Below are 20,550 nucleotides of genomic sequence, written 5' to 3'. Positions count from 1 at the left end.
TTCTAGGTCCTCAAGTATGTGCTTTCTGAACAGGGCAGTTGTTTTTCTGTGCTATTCTTCTTTTAAAATATGTGCTATTCTTTTTCTAAAATGTATTTGCTGTTTTTCTTTCTTTCTCTTTTTATTTCTGAGACACAGTCTCACTGTGTCACCCAGTCTGGAGTGCGGTGGCACTATCTCGGCTCACTGCAACCTCCACCTCCCGGGTTCAAGCGATTCTCCTGCCTCAGCCTCCCATGTAGCTGGGACTACAGGCACCCCCACCCCACCGGCTAATTTTCTTTTTGTATTTTTAGTAGAGATGGGATTTCACTATGTTGGCCAGGCTGGTCTTGAACTCCTGACCTCATGATCCGCCCGCCTTGGCCTCCCAAAGTGCTGGGATTACAGGCGTGAGCCAACATGCCCGGCCTAAATTAAATGTTTTTAAAATTTTCTCCACTTAAAAGCATATGGCTAAGACAGGAAGAAAAAAGTTTCTGTTAAATAAAATGTTGTGTTGTTTTTTGTTTTTTTAGACTGAGTTTTGTTCTTGTTGTGCAATGGTGCAATCTTGGCACACTGCAACCTCCACCTCCCAGGTTCAAGGGATTCTCCTGTCTCAGCCTTCTAAGTCGCTGGGATTACAGGCGTACGCCTGGCTACTTTTTGGTATTTTTAGTAGAGACGGGGTTTCACCATGTTGGCCAGGCTGGTCTTGAACTCCTGACCCCAGGTGATCCGCCTCCCTCCACCTCCCAAAGTGCTGGGATTATAGGCTCCAGCTACCGTGCCCAGCCAGTTTTGTTATTCTTTATAAAATCTCCTTATGGTAGGAAATGAAATTTACTCCTTATCTGGACACTTAGTCATCTTTTTAAACTTTATTTCTCATCAGAACCATTTGTCATTAAGAATAGTAGCAGTGGGGAAAAAAAAAAAAAGGAATAGTAGCAGTGATCCTTAAATTTTTCTCAGCAGGTGATATATTTAGAATTTATTATTTCAGAAGTTTTTTTCTTATACCAAATTATCAGAGCTGATTTTTATTCCAGATAGTAACTTTTTCTAAATTTATTTTACAAACATCCTCATTGCAGTCTGTGTTGCAGTTAGGATTTAAGGGAGATGCTGCCATGGTGGATGAATTTCTTTGACATTTATAGAGTTAAAGACAATAGGATATAGCTGAAACTTTTTTTTTTAATCTAGTATGACGAATTAGTTCCCGCTTCTCTAACAACAAAATATGGAGGCTTTTATATCAACACTGGCACTCTACAGTTTCGCCAAGCTTCAGATACTGAAGAAGATGATATTACAGACAACCAAAAGCACAAGCCACCCAAAGTGAGTTTATCAAACATTGCAACAGTAATGAGAATGTTCAGTTATTAGGATTTTTTTTAATGTTACTTGTGTCACAAGTGTGAATGTAAGGAAAAGTAAAATACAAACCATTGTGTCATGGATATATAGTTACATGCTTTAAAATTAAATTATGTAGATATGGGAAAATTGGTATTTACATCATAGAATTATATTTTCTTTGAAAAACTCTTTACAAATGTGGGCTAATAATTTACTGTTACTGGGAGAAGGTTATATTTCTCGGATAGGTTAAGACTTCCTATAGAAATGACTAATAGCTGTTACCTTTCCTGAGATGTCATTTGTAACAAACTCTATAGAATTTGTATACATTGTCTTTGGGAAAGATAGAGTGTCCTTAGATAAATGTTTCTTGAAGTGTGGTCCAAAGACTTACTTATACCGGAATCACCAGAATGCTTGTTTAAAATGCAAATTATGAGGTCCTAACCCAGATAACTGAATCGAAACCGGAGGTGAGAGTGCTCTTGAACCCCAAGGATCTGCATTTATAACAAGTGATTGTAATGCACACTGACATTTGAGAAAAACCACTGCTAATGCTGGATTGCTAACATCAAAGAGTAAAGCATTGATACTTTCATAAATGATCATTCTTTTACCATTTTGCAGGTCCCCAAAATAAAAGAAGATGATATTGAGATGAAGAAGCGGAAGCGGAAAGAGGAAGGGGAAAAGGAGAAGAAGCCAAGGAAAAAAGTACCCAAACAACTGGGGTACGTTCAGTTAAACCTAAGAAGGGAACTGGTGTCACAGTATAACTGTCTCTCCCTTTAGAAAGATATCTTGCTATTAACTAATTCAACTTAGCTGAGTCTAATTTAGTACGTTATTGACAAATATTAGTGACTTATATTTAATACTACTGTAGTATTTGTTCATAAGTAGAAGGCCTTGTAATCTTAGAGACTGAGTGTTTTAGATGAAATTTATAGATTGGTTCATTAAGTATTTTGTTCATTATAACTTTTACCAACAAGAACCAGTTTGAAAAGATGTTATAAACATTGAAAAAACTGTTCTAATCTTTTGGTACTAAAACTAAGATGCCTGGGGAATGAGGATTAGCAGTAGCCTATATGGGAACAATTTATGGTTGTTCTAATATTTAAAATTTTTATTTGATTGATTGATTGATTGATTAGAGACAGATTCTCATTCTATCACCCAGGCTGGAATACAGTGGCCCAATCTAGGCTCACCGCAACTTCCGCCTGCTGGGTTCAAGCGATTCTTGTGCCTCAGTCTCCCAAGTAGCTGGGATTACAGGTGTATGCCATCACACCCAGCTAATTTTTCTATTTTTAGTAGAGAATATTTTAGTAGTGAAACATGAGGGTTTCACTATGTTGGCCAGGCTGGTCTCAAACTCCTGACTTCAGGTATTCCGCCTCCCTCAGCCTCCCAAAGTGCTGGGATTACAGACGTGAGCCACCCACTGCACGCAGCCAAAATTTTCATTGATTGTATATAGCTGTTCTTTTTTTTTTTCCCTCCTTGAGACAGGGTCTTCTGGCACAATCATGGCTCACTGCAGCCTCAACCTCCTGGGATCAAGGGATCCTCCTGCCTCAACTACCTGAGTAGCTGGGACTATAGGCATGTACCACTATGCCTGGCTAATTTTTATATTTTTGTACAGATGGTGTTTCGCTGTGTTACCTAGGCTGGTCTTGAACTCCTGGGCTTAAGTGATTCACTAGCCTCAGCCTCCCAAAGTGCTGGGATTACAGGCATGAGCCACTGCACACAGCCAGTATATAGCTAGTATTAATGATATTGCTGCTAAAAACGAAATAGAATTTCTCAGAAGCCTTACATCAGAAGAACAAAATATTTGTATAATGTAGTCAAAAATTACCAATTGCCTTGACTTCTCTGTGGCTTTTTTCACAGAGCTAGGGGAAAGACACTTGCGAGAGGCCGAATTTTCTTACTCTACTTAGCAGTGGAGGCGCATCTGAATTTTGGGTTATCAATATCCATAAGGTTGATGTAGGGGGTATTTCTCTCCCTCTAAAACTTGGGATTACAGTCATTAAAAAATTAGGAGAAAAAATGTATGTATTACTAATGGTTGTCTTAAATGTTCATTATTTACAAGTAGACTTCTTTGGGAACGTAGGCTACAAGTAATCCCTTTTATTGAATGTGGTGTTTTTCAACTTTATAACTTATTCATGTATTCAGCTAATATTTATTAAGTACCCTGCTGTATACGAGGCACTGATGTAGGGTTTGGGTTGTATAACAGTGACTGAAACATGGGGCTGCCTTCAATAATAACCTTTTAGGTTCTGTAGTGCACATAGAAGCATTTAAGCTATAGGATTTAGAAAAGATTTCTAGGAGGAAGTAATAGCTAAACTGAGCTGTTTCCACATTTTCTTCACTATAATGGCCATTTACCTATTTGCCTTTCATGGGTGACATTCCAGATTATTCTGAAGAAGATGCTATTGTAATGGTATAAGTTAATAAGAAATTAAGAAAACTGCTCTGTCACCTGTCAAATGATTATTTTAATTCTGTGCCTGCTTATTTATATGACACTTTAAAATCACACATAGCCTAACTGATCATTTTTTTTCTTCACAGAGTTGTGGCTCTAAATTCACACAAGTCTGAAAAAAAGAAGAAACGTTATAAAGATTCTCTTTCTCTGGCTGCCATGATCAGAAAATTCCAGAAAGAGAAGGATGCATTAAAGAAGGAGTCTAACCCCAAAGTCCCAGTGACCTTGTCAACCCCCTCTCTAAATAAACCCCCATGTGCTGCTGCAGCACTGGGGAATGATGTCCCGGACTTAAATCTGAGCAGCACTGATCCAGACCTTCCCATTTTTGTTAGCACAAATGAACATGAGCTGTTTCAGGAAGCTGAAAATGCCCTAGAGATGCTAGATGATTTCGACTTCGACAGATTACTGGATGCTGCTTCTGACGGTAGCCCCCTATCTGAATCGGGGGGTGAAAATGGAACCACCACCCAGCCAACCTACACTTCTCAGGTTATGCCCAAAGTGGTACCTACACTCCCAGAGGGTCTACCTGTACTTCTTGAAAAACGTATTGAAGACCTTCGTGTAGTAAGTGTAATAATTCTCTTGCTTTTTATTTGCTGCACAAACATGAGAATTAATGCTTTTGTTTGTTTGTTTTTATTTTCCACATAACACTGATATAATTGCTTTTGTTTTTTAAAAGATAATAACCTATAATCCCAACATTTTTATAACTTTTTATTTTCCATGTTTCCTTTTAGACCTTTCTTTTTTTTGAGACGAAGCCTCGGTCCATCGCCCAGGCTGGAGTGCAGTGGCGTGCTCTGCTCACTGCAAATTCCACCTCCTGGGTTCAAGTGATTCTCCTGCCTCAGCCTCCTGAGTATCTGGTATTACAGGCGCCCACCACCTCCCCCAGCTAATTTTTGTATGTTTAGTAGAGATGGGGTTTCACCATGTTGGCCAGGCTGGTCTTGAATTCCTGACCTCAGGTGAACTGCCTGCTTCGACCTCCCAAAGTGCTGGGATTACAGGCATGACCCACCGCACCCGGCCTAGACCTTTTCTTTTAAATAGAAATAACTGGCTGGGCGTGATGGCACATGCATGTAATCCTAGCACTTTGGGAGGCCAAGGCGGGTGAACCACTTGAGGTCAGGAGTTTGAGACTAGCCTGGTCAATATGGTGAAACCCTTTCTCTACTAAAAATACAAAAAAAAAATTAGGTGGGCGTGGTGATGCGTGCCTGTAATGCCAGCTACTTGGGAGGCTGAGGCAGAGAATTGCTTGAACCTGGGAGGTCGAGGTTTCAGTGAGCCGAGATTGTGCCACTACACTCCAGCCTGGGTGACAGAGCAAGACTCCGTCTCAAAAAAAGAAAAAAAACCCAAATAAATAAATAGAAATATCTTAGTGATAACATCAATAGAGTTGATTCTTTTATTATTAAAAAGGATTCACCTGACTCTAGAGTAGATGGCATAGGTATTTTGTTATCCCATGTGGCCCCATCTCTATAATCTTAGTTTCTTTTAGGTTTTAAAAAGTGCTAATGATGCAATTCAGGTTTTTCAAGGTGTAATTATTAATAATGGCTTATCATTTATTTAGCAAGAACCAGTCCTGTGTGTTAGTTCCTTATTTATAAGATAGGGACTGCAACACCATCTTTTTTGGCTGTTATGAAGGTTAAACATGGTGATGAGCATGAAGTCAGACACATGGTAGGCAGTAACGTGTATAGAAAGTGAGACATCTCCTTTCTGTCTCCTTTCTGTTACCTTGGAAATCACAGCAAGAATTAATAAACCTATGGATAATCAAAATACACAAGATAGCCAAAGTATTTGCCTCATTTTGTGAATTTAGGAAGATAAATTATATGTATTGTATGTATATATGTATCAAATATGAAAGAGAAGGGTATGTATGCTGAATGTCAACACTCAAACTGCATACCAAGGATACAAAGTTAAGTGAATTATACCCTACCCTCAAGGAGCTTATTCTTTAGTAAATAGATATGGAAACAGTATCTTGTTTTTTGAACTGTGGATTGAGACTTATCAATGGGTTGGAAATCACAATAGAAGGTAAAGGCCAGCATATTTAAAAAATGAAATAAAAATGGCCAGGTGCGGTGGCTCACACCTGTAATCCCAGCGCTTTAGGAGGCTGAGGTGGGCAGATCACCTGAGGTCGGGAGTTTGAGACCAGCCTAGGCAACATGGTGAAACCCCATCTCTACTAAAAATACAAAAATTAGCCCCGCATGGTGGCAGGCGCCTGTAATCCCAACTAGTTGGGAGGCTGAGGCAGGAGAATCGCTTGAACCCGGGATGCGGAGGTTGTGGTGAGCTGAGCCTGCCACTGCACTCCAGCCTGGGCAACAGGGCAAGACTCCATCTCAAAAAAAAAAAAAAAAAGGATAGGAATACGTGCTAATACATCAAAAGTAGGTTCCAAAAGTATTGTTGTATGACATTTTTGTTTATATACGTGTGTAACTACTGGATGACTAAATCTAATTTTCTATAGCTAGGTCATATAAAAAGTCTTGCGGTTATAAAGTTTAAAATTCTATCAGAAATTCTTCTAGATGTTTTTACTCAAAGGAAATCTATTTTTTATTCACATTAGGCTTTGGTAAGTACTATAGATACATCATGGAGACATTATAACTTAATTTGCAGTTTGATACCTTTTATGACCTGTGATGGTGATTGAATTTAAAAATAGGCGGTACTAATTTATTATTCACATTACTTTTTAAAAAATATTGTTTTTGCCTTCACCAAATCATCAGTTAAATGACCTTTTAAAAAATCCTTTATTTCAACAGTTGTACTATTGATTCCATATTACTTTTTCACTACATGTTTGACTTTTTAACTTCCTCTTAGAGGTTACCAACTCTACTGATTTTTTTTTTGTTGTTGACTATATCTAAGACTATTTTTTTTCCCAAAACATAGCACACTGCCTCCAGCCACACATTTCAGCTGGATGATTGACTGTATCCTGGTCAGCAATCCTCATGGAATGTAGCTAACTCTATTAATAATTATGTCAGTGACTCCTTGAGGACAGAGTCATAGATCTATCTTCTTGGATTCACGTTAGATATGGCACCAGATTCTTTTGTCTGCTCGTAGAAGTCTGCAGCTTCAGTGTGGGTCGATCACACGATTTGGACCTTTTCTTTTTTTTTTATCCTACACTATTTTTGTTTGTTTGTTTTGAGACGGAGTGCAGTGGTGCGATCTCAGCTCTCTGCACCCTCCACCTCCCTGCAACCTCCGCCTCCCGGGTTCAGGTGATTCCTGCCTCAGCCTCCCAAGTAGCTGGGACTACAGGCGCGTGCCACCACACCTGACTAATTTTTTGTATTTTTAGTAGAGATGGGGTTTCATTGTGTTAGCCAGGATGGTCTTGATCTCCTGCTTCAGCCTCCCAAAGTGCTGGGATTACAGATGTGGGGCACTGCACCTGGCCGATATTTAAAAAATCTGTAAAAGTTGTGATCCTAAGAATATGAAAAACAAACAGATCAATTCCCATCAAGGTTAAGAGCCTCTGGAGGGACCATGGGCCTGCTGACACCTTGATTTCAGCCCAGTGATACTGACTTTGTACTTTGGACTGAGGAAGGATAAATTTCTCGTTTTAAGCCAAAAAGTTTGTAGTTTGTTACAGTAGCAGAAGGAAACTTACACAGTACCCAGCTGAACTTGAATCTCTCAAATGGCTTTGCCTGTCTGTTCATCACAACTCATTTGGTGTTCTGATAGGAACTTCTTTTTTTTTTTTCATTAGATATTAATCTCAAAGTAATTGTTTATTGCAGCAGGGCACAGTGGTACATACCTATAATCCCAGCTACTTGGGAAACTGTAAGGTGGGAGGATTGCTTGAGCCCAGGAGTTTGATACCAACCTGGGCAACATAGTGAGGCCCTATCTCAAAAAATAAAACAAAACAAAAACCAAAAAACCTTTGAACATGTGTCCTAAGAATACAAAATAGAGTAATCGCTTATTTTGAATTATGACCATCTTTCTTGTTTCTCTAGGCTGCCAAACTTTTTGATGAAGAAGGAAGGAAAAAATTCTTTACACAGGATATGAATAATATTCTTCTGGAGTAAGTAATTTTCTTTAAAAAAAATTAAGAATGATTCATTAAAAAATGTAATAGGCCTTTGAGCTACTGGGTGATTGGCAGGTCTTGGGCATGAGTTCTTCCCTTTAAGCCTTACAGCATGTGTGATTCACATTTGTTTCTCAGCAAAATTATGTTTCTGCATGTATTGGTTTTCCTGGACCACTTAGGATAATCAAAGCTTCCAATAGTTACAACTGCCAGAGCAAGTGACCACTGTAGAGGTTGGATATTTAGCTAGACTTAAATGTACTTCATGTCACCTTATGTGAAAGTGTCTTTCTGGGAAATGTTAGAGCATTTATATATGGATTTGGCATGATTTTCCATCTACTTTTATTACTTACACTGGGGAATAGTAATTCCATTGATACCTAGTGAGGTTAATTATAATTTGTACAAACTTTTATAGTCAAATGGAAAGTACAGTTTTGTAAAGAAATTGTGGTTGTGAGGTAGGATAGAGATAATGTAGAGGAGATAGCAGTTAGATTGAGAATAAGGTGAAGGTGGATATATAATATAGATTGTATTTAAATTAGCAAATTTTGTATTTAACTTAGCAATAATTTTGCACTCAGAGTTTGATACTAATGAAGCAGTAGGTTCTAAGGTTGTGGTCAAATAAACCGAACTTGTAAACCTTGTTCTCGACTTAAATTTTAACCATTGTTTCCAGGAATCAGCTATATAATTGGATGCAGAACTGGTCAAAAAGTAATCATGGGGAAAATAGCAAATTTTCACCTTTCTGGTGAAAATAATATTTGCTTATTCTTAGTGATTTAGTAGCATCATATATTATAGAAAGACACAGGAAAGGCCAGGCATGGTGGCTCATGCCTGTAATCCCAACACTTTGGAAGGCCAGGGTGGGAGGATCACTTGAGCTGAGGAATTTGAGAACAGCTTGGGGAATATAGTGAAACTCCATTTCTATAAAATCTACAGAAAAATTAGCCAGGTGTGGTGGTGCACACCTATCATGTCAGCTACTCGGGAGGCTAAGGTGGGAGGATTCATTAAGCCTGGGAGATTGAACCTGCAGTGAGCTGTGTTCGTGCCACTGCACTCCAACCTGGGTGATAGAGTGAGACCCTGTCTCCAAAAAAAAAAAAAAAAAAGAGAGAAGGAAAAGGGAAATAACGGGAAAAGGAAAAAAGGAAAAGGAAAGTAGTATTTATAATACTATAATTGCCATCTTTTAAATACATAATGGAGATAGTTTCTCATGAGATGTGAAGAAGGGCTGGTTGAATCATTGCTTCTGATAATGCTTGTAATTTATTACAGTCTATTGTTTTGGAGTACTTAAAAATAGACTCAGAAAACATATAGTCTGCTGCTAGTATAGTGGCAGAGGAGTTTCTCATTTCTGTTCCTAGTTATTTTAACCAGGAATTTTCAGATGGAGTCTTTCTGCCTGGCAGCCAGACAAATGCTTTCTATCTACACCAGCTCCTTTTCCCTAGTTCCCTTTAAAACTCCAGACTCAGTGAACAGTGCAGCCATGACTTGTCAGAGCTGTTCCAGATTCCATAGTCAGGGATCTGACCAACTCTTCTTTTTCTTTCCACCTGTGAACCCAAACTGTGATCAGGTCCTTCTCTTGTGACTGAGGCTGTTCTTTTTTATTTTACTCTTCTGTAAAAGGGAGCAACTGTTTCTGTCCTGGGAGAGTCAAAAGACCATCCTTGGGACATAGCTTCTCAGATAAGCAGAATATCAGCATTCCATATACCGGCTTTCCTATTTATTCCTCTCATGTCTATCTTAAAACGAATCTTTCCATTTTTTGGAGCCCATCTGCTTTTTATTTCACGGAGGGTATGCCTCCAATTTCACAAGTACTAGTGTTCTGAGTTGAAGTTTTTCCCTTTTAGTCACTTTCTTATTCCCTCAGCCTCTTTTTCCACTTTCCTAAACAAACATGTCTTATTTTCTGTATTGAGTTGCCCTCCTAAGAGAATATGGAACATGATTATTTAGAGTAGGAACTCCTGTGAAGCTATCCAGTTGTATTGGTGATGCCTCGCCATTGCTTCCTTATACTAGGGGAAAAAAAGATCAGTTTGTTGGAATAGGGAACCCTCTTCCCCCTTTTTTGCCTGATTGAATTTTGCCTACTCAGAACACTAGATCAAGAGATACACAACATGCTGACTCGATTTCCTTGCCTACTACCTAGAACAGACATTGCTCATAATTTTTTTTTTTTTTTCTTTTTTGAGACAGGGTGTCGCTCTGTTGCCCAGGCTGGAGTAGTGATGTGCTCATGGCGCACTGCTGCCTTGACCTGCAGGCAGTTGCCACTGGGCTGAGGGGTAGTATAATATCTCTTTGAGGAAAAGAGCTTTTGGTTAATTACAAATTTATTGTGCTTTACCTGAAAACATAGAGTTTGCCCCTGTAACCCAAAAAATATTTCCAGCTTGTTCATGGTTATAGAAGTTCTACTCTTAGACTAATAGAATACTTTTATAGCATTACTATTTATTGGTATGGGGCTGGGCGCAGTGGCTCACACCTGTAATCCCACACTTTGGGATCAAAGGCCAAGGCGTGTGGATCACCTAAGGCCAGTAGTTCAAGACCAGCCTGGCCAACATGGTAAAACCCTGTCTCTACTAAAAATACAAAAAACTTAGCTGGTCATGGTGGCGGGCGCCTGTAATCCTGGCTACCTGGGAGGCTGAGGCAGGAGAATCGCTTGAACCCAGGAGGCAGAGGTTGCAGTGAGCCGAGACCACGACATTGCATTCCAGCCTGGGCTACAAGAATGAAACTCTGCCTCTAAATAAATAAACAAACTATTTATTGCTATGGGTTCCCCCCCCCCATGAAAAATACTCTTTAGGAAATCATGAAAAGATAAAATGAGAACAAGAACTGGCTTTGCTTTCTTGTCTGTACAATGCCACCTAAAACAAATTCTATATTGTTCATTGTTGTTAACTTTTTTGGCCAGCATTGAGTTACAGCTACAAGAACTAGGCCCCGTCATTCGCAGTGGTGTCTACTCCCACCTTGAAGCTTTTGTGCCATGCAATAAAGAAACACTAGTAAAACGTCTAAAGAAGTTACATCTCAATGTCCAGGTAAGAGGAAGAACAATAATATCTACATCTTGGGTTTCATAACCTGTAAAGACAACTTGTTTTTATTTGGGGCCTTTGCACATTAATTGATTTAATATAAGTACTCACCTTTTTTTTTTTTTTTTTTTTTGCTTTTAATACAGGGTCTTTCCCTGTTTCCCAGACCGGAGTGCTGTGGCGTGAACATGGCTCTCACTGCAGCCTTAACCTCCTGGGCTCAAGCAGTCCTCCCACCTCAGCCTCCCAAGTAGCTGGGACTACAGGCTGGCATCATCACACCTGGCCATTTTTAAATTTTTTTTGTAGGGACAGGGTCTCACTCTGTTGCCCAGGCTGGTCTTGAACCCCTGGCAAATTTGAAGTTATTTAATATCCCTTTGGCTATGGAAGAAAGATATCTTACCCTTGCTTTTCTTTATATGGTTTTATCACATATATTTGTATCCCTAAACATTTTATTTAGTTTTGCATGTTTTTGAGCTTCATATAAAGAAATACTGTCTGCTTTCTTCTGTAGCTTGTAATGTCCAATATTGTGCACCTGAGATTCATCTTATGTCTACATATAGCAGAATTATTTTTTTTTGGAGACAGAGTCTCGCTCAGCCCAGGCTGGAGTGCAGTGGCGTGATCTCAGCTCACTGCAACCACCATCTCCCAGGTTCAAGCAATTCTCCTGTCTCAGCCTCCCGAGTAGCTGGGATTATAGGCACCTGCCATCATGCCCAGCTAGTTTCGTATTTTAGTAGAGACGGGATTTCTCCATGTTGGCCAGGCTGGGGTCTTGAACTCCTGACCTCAGGTGATCCTCCCAGCTCAGCCTCCCAAAGTGCTAGGATTACAGGCGTGAGCCAACGTGCCCAGCCGGAAATACATTCATTTTTACTGCTGGGTACACAGCGTTCCATTGTGTGAATATATCCCAATTAATTTGTCCATTTGACTATTTATGGATATTTGGGTTGTTTCCGGGAAGAAGTCTAAGCTACATAATTCTTCAAAAGTAATCATCTAGGAACGATGATACTGGATGTTCACTTTTTTTTTTTTTCTGGCCACTGCGCCTGGCCAGATGTTCACATTTTTAAAAATAAGATTTTATGTCATATGTGTTATCATATTTATTTACTGGTGTTCATGGAATAGGTTAATATGTACATTTTTAAACATAGGATTTTACGTTATATGTGCTGTAATATTTACTGGTGTTCATGGAATAGGTTAATATGCTTATTTGTAATATTCGTGTTTTTAAAATCTTTTCTTTACCAAAAATCACATTTTAAAAACAGTTGTTTTGGCTCGGTAGCTCACACCTGTAATCCCAGCACTTTGGGAGGCTGAGGCAGGCACATCACTTGAGGCCAGGAGTTTGAGAACAGCCTGGCCAACATGGCAAAACCCTGTCCTACTAAAAATAGAAAAATTAGTTGGGTGTGGTGATACACACCTGTAGTCCCAGCTACGCGGGTGGCTAAGGCACGATAATCACTTGAACCCAGAAGGCGGAGGTTGCAGTGAGCCAAGATGGTGCCACTGCACTCCAGCCTATGTGACAGAGCGAGACTCTGTCTCCAAAAAAAAAATTGTTTCAGTGAAGAAAAGTAAAGTCTTATAATATTTCTGCACCTATAATGGTGATAAAAGTATGTTTTAAGTAGTTACATATATATAGTTGCTTGCAAGATGAAAGTAGTAAATTGATTGATTAAAACTATCAGATGCAAGCCTACTTTCTTTTTTGTCCGGAAAACCCACATGAATAAGAGTTTTCGGGTTCCTTTCACTTTGTCTTTGACCTTGCATTTTTACTTGCAGCCTAAGTCAGAATTACTAACCGTAAGAGAATAGGATACCAACATCTGGTTGGTAGTCACCCAAACCAAACACGTGTGTTCGTGTTCCAGAGCAGTGTCTCTTCTTAGGGCACTGGTTTCCCATCATAATGGAGATTAACCAGTAGTAGTCTATACAAGTAGAAGACAATGATTTTGTTTTATGTTATCTATATGAAAGTGTCCATGGGGCATTTTTAAGAGTGTAATGGAACACCATTAATAACTATGCTGGGCAACAGGGAAAAACTGGGACTCTTCTTGGGTAACTTGGAAATGTCAGTCTAATTGTGTATCTAGTGTGTATTACAAAAAGTCAGTGTTGTAGGAGAAATGTCCATATTTAGATATGCTAATATTTCAAATCTATAATTGGTATCTAAAACATAATTTTTATCTTTTGAGGACCTGCTTACAAAATTTTGTAAATATGTCTGATAAAAACTTTTAGTATGTTTTTCTTTTTAGGATGATCGTTTAAGAGAACCTCTGCAAAAACTGAAACTGGCTGTTAGCAATGTCATGCCTGAACAGCTATTTAAATACCAGGAGGACTGCCAGGCTCGTAGTCAAGCTAAGTGTGCCAAGTATGTATCTCTTCTATTTGGACTGGCTTTTGTATTTGAGAAGTGTATGTATGTATGTATGTATGTATGTATGTATGTGTGTATTTTGAGACGGAGTCTCACTCTGTTGCCCAGGCTGGAGTGGAGTAGTACGATTTTAGCTCACTGCAACTTCTGCCTCCCGGGTTCAAGTGATTCTCCTGCCTCAGCCTCACAAGTAGCTGGGATTACAGGCACCTGCCACCACACCTGGCTAATTTTTGTATTTTTAGTAGAGAGAGGGTTTTACCATGTTGGCCAGGCTGGTCTCAAACTCCTTACCTCAGGTGATCCACCCGCCTCAGCCTCCCAAAGTGCTGGGATTACAGGCGTAAGCCACCGTGTCTGGACGTGCATTTGAGAAGTGCTTTTAGCTGTTCTGATGTTAAGTGGACCTCATTCTCAAGTAGAAATCCACATATACCACTGACATGATATAATTGAGTATTTTGTAAATGGCACTCAGTTGCTTTGGAGTCAGAGACAAAAGGTGTTTGTTAATGGATTGTACGGAGGTGATCAAGCAAGAGCTGACACTGTTGAGACATTTCACAACCCCACCTTGACTTGCTGTGGTTGAATGCAAGTATTTTCTGAACTAAAAGATGAATGTTGGTGCCTTTACATTGTAATTTGAAGTCCTTGTTTACCAAACTACTTTATAACTCCTTTCAAATTCGAAGTATTTTGTGGAAAGGTAGATTCCCTCTTTACCCTCTCTTTTAACATTCAACTAGGCAATTCAACAAGTGTTTATGGAGCATATTATATAGGCAGTGATGGGTTGAAAGTTTGTTTTGTAAAGTGGTTTTCATTTTTAGATTGCATACAGATGAGGAACGTGAAAAAAATGGATCCGAAGAAGATGATGATGAGAAACCAGGAAAACGTGTCATAGGACCAAGAAAGAAATTCCACTGGGATGATACCATCAGGTAAGATTTAATTAGTTTTCACTTTTAATGTATAATGCAGAAGTAAGATTCCTCATTTAAAAAAAAAACCAAAAAACTCTGTAATAAATATAAAACTAGATTGGAAGCAACCAAAGATTAGTGTGTAGGAAAAAATTATTCAAGAGAAGATTAACTGGGCTCTACTATCCTCAGAGTATTATTGATTTTATTTTCATATACACTGTAATACTTTTTTTTTTTTTTTTTTTTTTTTTTTTTTTGAGGCGGAGTCTAGCTCTGTTGCCCAGGCTGGAGTGCAGTGGCCGGATCTCAGCTCACTGCAAGCCCCGCCTCCCGGGTTCACGCCATTCTCCTGCCTCAGCCTCCCGAGTAGCTGGGAGTACAGGCGCCCGCCACCTTGCCCAGCTAATTTTTTTTGTATTTTAGTAGAGACGGGGTTTCACCGTGTTAGCCAGGATGGTCTCGATCTCCTGAACTCGTGATCCGCCCGTCTCGGCCTCCCAAAGTGCTGGGATTACAGGCTTGAGCCACCGCGCCCGGCCTGTAATACTTTTTATAAACTGATCTAATAATGGAGTGAGTCATACTGGTTTCAGAAGGTGAAGTACTTTCAACATATTTCTTCTTGAGCCATCTTTCTCAATAGTATTTCTGTACCCCAAGTAGAAAACCATCCCTTTCAATCTTTGGTGCTTTGATTAAAGATACCAAAGGAAATTGTTTCATATTGGGGGTTTGACTGTGGTGCAATGAATGATACATGTTAGAAATTGTTATTTTCTGAATTTTTCACATAATCTATATTATTGCTGCCAAATTTATGTTCTTCTAAAAAAAGTTTCAAATTTAATTTTCAATCTGTTTAGAACTTTGTTATGTAACCTTGTTGAGATCAAATTGGGATGCTATGAGTTAGAACCAAATAAAAGCCAGTCTGCTGAAGATTATCTTAAGTCTTTTATGGAGACGGAGGTGAAGCCCCTGTGGCCTAAGGGCTGGATGCAGGCAAGGTAAGAAATGCAACTTACGGGATTTTATTTAATTTTATTATTATTGCTGTTATTAAAGATATACATACACATACACATAGATGACATTGATTTTGCTAAGAACCTAATGTATTCAGCATGCTGTATAGTCATCTCAGATGATCCTTGCTTTGAAGACCTTAAGCATTTAAATGACAAAACAGTCATGCATACACAGAGATAGATGTAAAGGTGATTTTTTTTTTTTTTTTTTTTTTTTTTTGAGATGGAGTCTCGCTCTGTCACCCAGGCTGGAGTGCAGTGGCTGGATCTCAGCTTACTGCAAGCTCCGCCTCCCGGGTTCACGCCATTCTCCTGCCTCAGCCTCCCGAGTAGCTGGGACTACAGGCGCCCGCCACCTCGCCCGGCTAAGTTTTTTGTATTTTTAGTAGAGACGGGGTTTCACTGTGTTAGCCAGGATGGTCTCGATCTCCTGACCTCGTGATCTGCCCGTCTCGGCCTCCCAAAGTGCTGGGATTACAGGCTTGAGCCACCGCGCCCGGCCCATAAAGGTGATATTTTACTTAACATTTTTTTTAACACCCAAATTTGCTAGTAGAGAAAAAGAGAGAAGACTGGGTCCCAAATGGTTATGAAATTTGGAAGAGGAACTTCATATGGGTAACATGAAGATAAGGAACCAAATACAGGATTAGAGCATAAGCAAAGAGACATAGCCTTAGGTTCTGTTGAAAATAGTCATTGTAGAGGCCGGGCGCAGTGGCTTATGCCTGTAATCCCAGCACTTTGGGGGGCCAAGGCAGGCGGATCGCCTGAGGTCAGGAGTTCAAGACCAGCCTGACCAACATGGAGAAACCTCGTCTCTACTAAAAATTCAAAATTAGCCGGGGTGGTGGCGCATGCTTGTAATCCTAGCTACTTGGAGGCTGAGGCAGGAGAATCGCTTGAACCCAGGAGGTGGAGGTTGCAGTGAGCCGAGATCGCACCATTGCACTCCAACCTGGGCAACAAGAGTGAAACTCCATCTCAAAAAAAAAAAAGAAAAAAAGAAAATAGTCATTGTAGGCCAGGTTCCCAGTGGCTCACACCTGTAATCTCAGCAGTTTGGAAGGCCAAGGTGAGAGGATTACTTTGAGCCCCAGGAGTTTGAGAACAGTTTCAAAAAATAAGTAAATAAATAAAATATTCAGTGTAGAGAAGTATCTCAAGAAACTAAGAGTCACTCTGTTTAAAATCTCAAGGGTTGGCCGGGCATGGTGGCTTAAGCCTATAATCCCAGCACTTTGGGAGGCCGAGACGGGCGGATCACAAGGTCAGGAGATTGAGAGCATCCTGGCTAACACGGTGAAACCCCGTCTCTACTAAAATATACAAAAAATTAGCTGGGCGAGGTGGTGGGTGCCTGTAGTCCCAGCTACTTGGGAGGCTGAGGCAGGAGAATGGCATAAACCCGGGAGGCAGAGCTTGCAGTGAGTTGAGATCTGGCCACTGCACTCCAGCCTGGGCAACAGAGCGAGACTCCGTCTAAAAAAAAAAAAAAAACCTCAAGGATTAAGTAAAGAATGTCGCCCGTTGCAGTGGCTCACACCTGTAATTGCAGCACTTTGGGAGGCCGAGGCAGGTGGATCACCTGAGGTCAGGAGTTCGAGACCAGCCTGGCCAACATGGTGAAACCCTGTCTCTACAAAAAATACAAAAATTAGCTGGGCGTGGTGGTGGGCACCTGTAGTCCCAGCTACTCAGGAGGCTGAAGCAGGAGAATCACTTGAACCTGAGAGGCAGATGTTACAGTGAGCCGAGATTGTGCCATTGCACTCCACCTGGGCAACAAGAGCAAAACTCTGTCTCAAAAAAAAGAGTTAAGTAAAGAATGTAAAAATTAAATTTGGCTAGTTCTACCCATGATCTTAAATTACTCCATCTTACATCAACAGAAAAGATCTGTTGACCAGGTGTGGTAGCTCACCCCTGTATTCTCAGCACTTTAGGAGGCACAGGGCCACGGTGTGAGGATTGCTTGAGGCCAGGGGTTCAAGACCAGCCCGGGCAACATAGTGAGATCTCTGACTCTGCAAAAAGTTTTAAAAATTAGCTGGGCATGGTGGCACGCACCTGTAATTCCAGCTTCTTTGAAGGCTGAGTTAGGAGGACCATTTGAGCCCAGAAGGCCTAGGTTACAGTGAGCTGTGAATAAAACTCTCCATAAAATAGATTATTGAGTATACTGTACCATTATAACTTTTACTTGGTAAATAAGCAAGTAGTAGTCTGTTGAAAATTAAATTACTTTAAAAATAAAACAATTATGTTATTATCTGCTATAAAAAAATAATAATTGTGTTCTTTAAATTTTTCCAGAATGCTTTTTAAGGAAAGCCGGAGTGTTCATAATCATCTTACTTCTGCTCCGTGAGTAAATGCAGACTCCAGATTGCTTCATTTATTCACATTATGTGCTTTAGTGATCAAAAGTATCATTTATTAAATGCTAGTTGGAATAGGACTTAAAAAGATCATTTTGACCATTGACTATTTAGATTTCAGAACACATTTATCTATTGAAATAATTGTCAGGCTACTCTCTAAACACCTACTAAATGCATAGTGTGACACATAATGGCCTGGGATTCTGGTAGTAGGGAAGCGTGAAGGCTCAGGGGTTTTCCTTTGTTCCTGGGCCTTCTACCTGCCAGTCTTTTTCTCCACCTCTTAACGTCCATCTCCATTTGTAATCCACAGCCCTCTGCTGTCTTGAGTTTACCAGGACAGATCCATATGCACACCCACCCTTGCTGTGCTGCAGAGTGTTTTCCATAAAATTCACCGACTCTTGAGGTCTTTCCTTCTGTTCAAAACGGGGTATTTCCTTAGTGATGTGATTACTAGAGAAAGATCTTTTATCTTACCCACATAAAACAAAAAGGCAAGTTTTTTCTGTGGTCACCTTTTTGGTTGACTATTGGTCAATTCCAGAACAGTTTTATTTTTCCCTACAACTTGGGGCACCTTCTCTGTAGCCTGCAAGGGTGGCATTAAGGGTTAAAACCTGGCAGAGTGGCTCATGCCTGTAATCCCAGCACTTTGGGAGGCCGAGGTGGGTGGATTGCTTGCCTAGGAGTTAGAGACTGGCTTGGGCAACATGGCGAAACTCCTTCTCTACAAAAAATACAAAACTTAGCAAGGCATGGTGGTGTGTGCCTGTAGTCCCAGCTACCCAGGAGGCTGAGGTGGGAGGATGGCTTACGCCAGCCAGGGAGGTGGAGGTTGTAATAGTGGAGATCATGCCACTGCCCTCCAGCCTGGGGGACAAAGCAGACCTTGTTTCTAGGGAAAAAAAGGGGGGTTATTAAAATATAAAATTAGCAAGTTACTGAGAATTTACTGAACACTCTTAATTCAATATTCTGCTGAGAGGTCTGTTTAACATCTTTTGGGCAACATTATAAAATTCCTACTCTCCTTGTATGCAATTATATAGGAGTTTTTTAGTTTTTAGGAAGGACATTTCATTATTACAGTTGACCCTTGGAACAACACAGGAGTTAGGGATTTCACCCCCTCACCCCACACACACAAAAATCCACGTGTAACTTTCAGCTCTCCCAGAACTTCACTGCTGATAGCCTACTGTTGACCCGAAGCCTTACTGATAACATAAATAGTTCATGAACACATTTTGTATATTTTATGTACCATATACTGTATTCTTAACAATAAAGTAAGCTAGAGAAAAGAAAATGTTAATAAGAAAATCATAAGGAAGAGAAATTATATTTACTGTTCATTAAGTGGAAGCGAATCATCATAAAGGTCTTCATCCTCAGGAGTCAACTGTATATCATCAGGGATGTATTGAGTTGGTTGTGGTTTTTGGTTCTTAGTGTTTTTTTAGTATAAGTTCTAAGTAGTTTGGTTTCATATATTATAGGCTTACTTGTTGCAAGTGTTTTTGTTGTCTTTGAAATAAATTTTATATACATATGTATATGTTTGTGTCAGTAGTATTTTTGGCTTTAATTTCCCTGTACAGTAGTCCCCCTTATCCTCAGACAATATACTCCAAGATGCCTGCAGTGGATGCCAAAACTGCAGACAGTACTGAACCCTACATAGACTATTTTTTCCTATACAGACATTCCTATGATAGATTTGAGTTTACAAATTGGGCGCAGTAAGAGATTGACAACAACAATAATAAAAGAGAACAGTTTAACAATATACTATAATAAAAGTTATGTGAATGTGGTTTCTCTCTATTTCTGGAATTTTCCATTTAATATTTTCAGACCTCAGTTGACCACAGGCAACTGAAACCGCAGAAATTGAAAACTGTGGATAAGGGGGGGCTACTGTAGTTCCAAAGCCATATATGTACAATTCAGGTACAAATAATGCATTCCTTTAATTCTAAAGGTGTTTACAAAAGATGTCTCCCTCTCTGTCTTTTTTTTTTTTTTTTTTTTTTTTTTGAGATGGAGTCTTGCTCTGTCACCCAAGCTGGAGTGCAGTGGAACAATCTCGACTCACTGCAACCTCCATCTCCCAGGTTCAAGCAATTCTTCTGCCTCAGCCTCCCGAGTAGCTGGGACTACGGGCGTGAGCCACCACACCTGGCTAATTTTTGTATTTTTAGTAGAGACGGGGTTTCACCATGTTGGCCAGGCTGGTCTCAAACTCCTGGCCTCACATGATCTGCCTGCCTCAGCCCAAAGTGCTAGGATTACAGGCTTGAGCCACTGCACCCAGCCTCCTTCTCCCTTTTTAAAAATATCTTTATTATGATCATTAACTTTGTGTTTTGTTTAACTTTGTGTTTTGTTTTGTACTGTAAAGTAGGAATCTATGGGATAAGTGGGCCTAGAGGTCGTTTCCCTAAATGGCCTTCATCAAAAAAAACTTAGAAAATTACTGTTGCCTAAATGAAGTTGTAAGTTGACAGTTTTAATCAAGATTCTTGTTAATCTAGTTAGTGACATTTTAGCCAAGTGAAGTAGACAAGGTGAAGTATTTTAGCTTGTCAACACTTATTCAACAAACATTTGAATACTTTGACTTACTATGGAACTCGTT

The 20,550-nt window shown here is 39.8% G+C and overlaps 1 protein-coding gene across 5 annotated transcripts in view; it reads left to right on the top strand.

Annotated features, from left to right (window-relative positions):
• The window catches only part of UBN2 (ubinuclein 2), a 77,516-nt gene that overhangs the window by 27,089 nt on the left and 29,877 nt on the right, over nt 1-20,550 (top strand). For all 5 annotated transcript variants that reach the window (XR_007724363.1, XM_050784990.1, XM_050784992.1 and 2 more), the window contains 9 exons: nt 1,192-1,329; nt 1,984-2,087; nt 3,970-4,459; nt 7,948-8,018; nt 11,005-11,134; nt 13,438-13,556; nt 14,396-14,509; nt 15,358-15,501; nt 17,839-17,889. Coding sequence is in view for 4 of the 5 variants with exons in the window: in XM_050784990.1 (XP_050640947.1) it covers nt 1,192-1,329; nt 1,984-2,087; nt 3,970-4,459; nt 7,948-8,018; nt 11,005-11,134; nt 13,438-13,556; nt 14,396-14,509; nt 15,358-15,501; nt 17,839-17,889 (1,361 nt within the window). In the remaining variant the exon portion in view is untranslated. The remainder of the gene's footprint in view (nt 1-1,191; nt 1,330-1,983; nt 2,088-3,969; nt 4,460-7,947; nt 8,019-11,004; nt 11,135-13,437; nt 13,557-14,395; nt 14,510-15,357; nt 15,502-17,838; nt 17,890-20,550) is intronic.

Source organism: Macaca thibetana, chromosome 3, assembly GCF_024542745.1.
Source record: "Macaca thibetana thibetana isolate TM-01 chromosome 3, ASM2454274v1, whole genome shotgun sequence".
Lineage (NCBI taxonomy): Eukaryota > Metazoa > Chordata > Mammalia > Primates > Cercopithecidae > Macaca > Macaca thibetana.
Note: the sequence above shows the minus strand (reverse complement) of the source record. Positions and strands in the feature narration are given on the sequence as shown.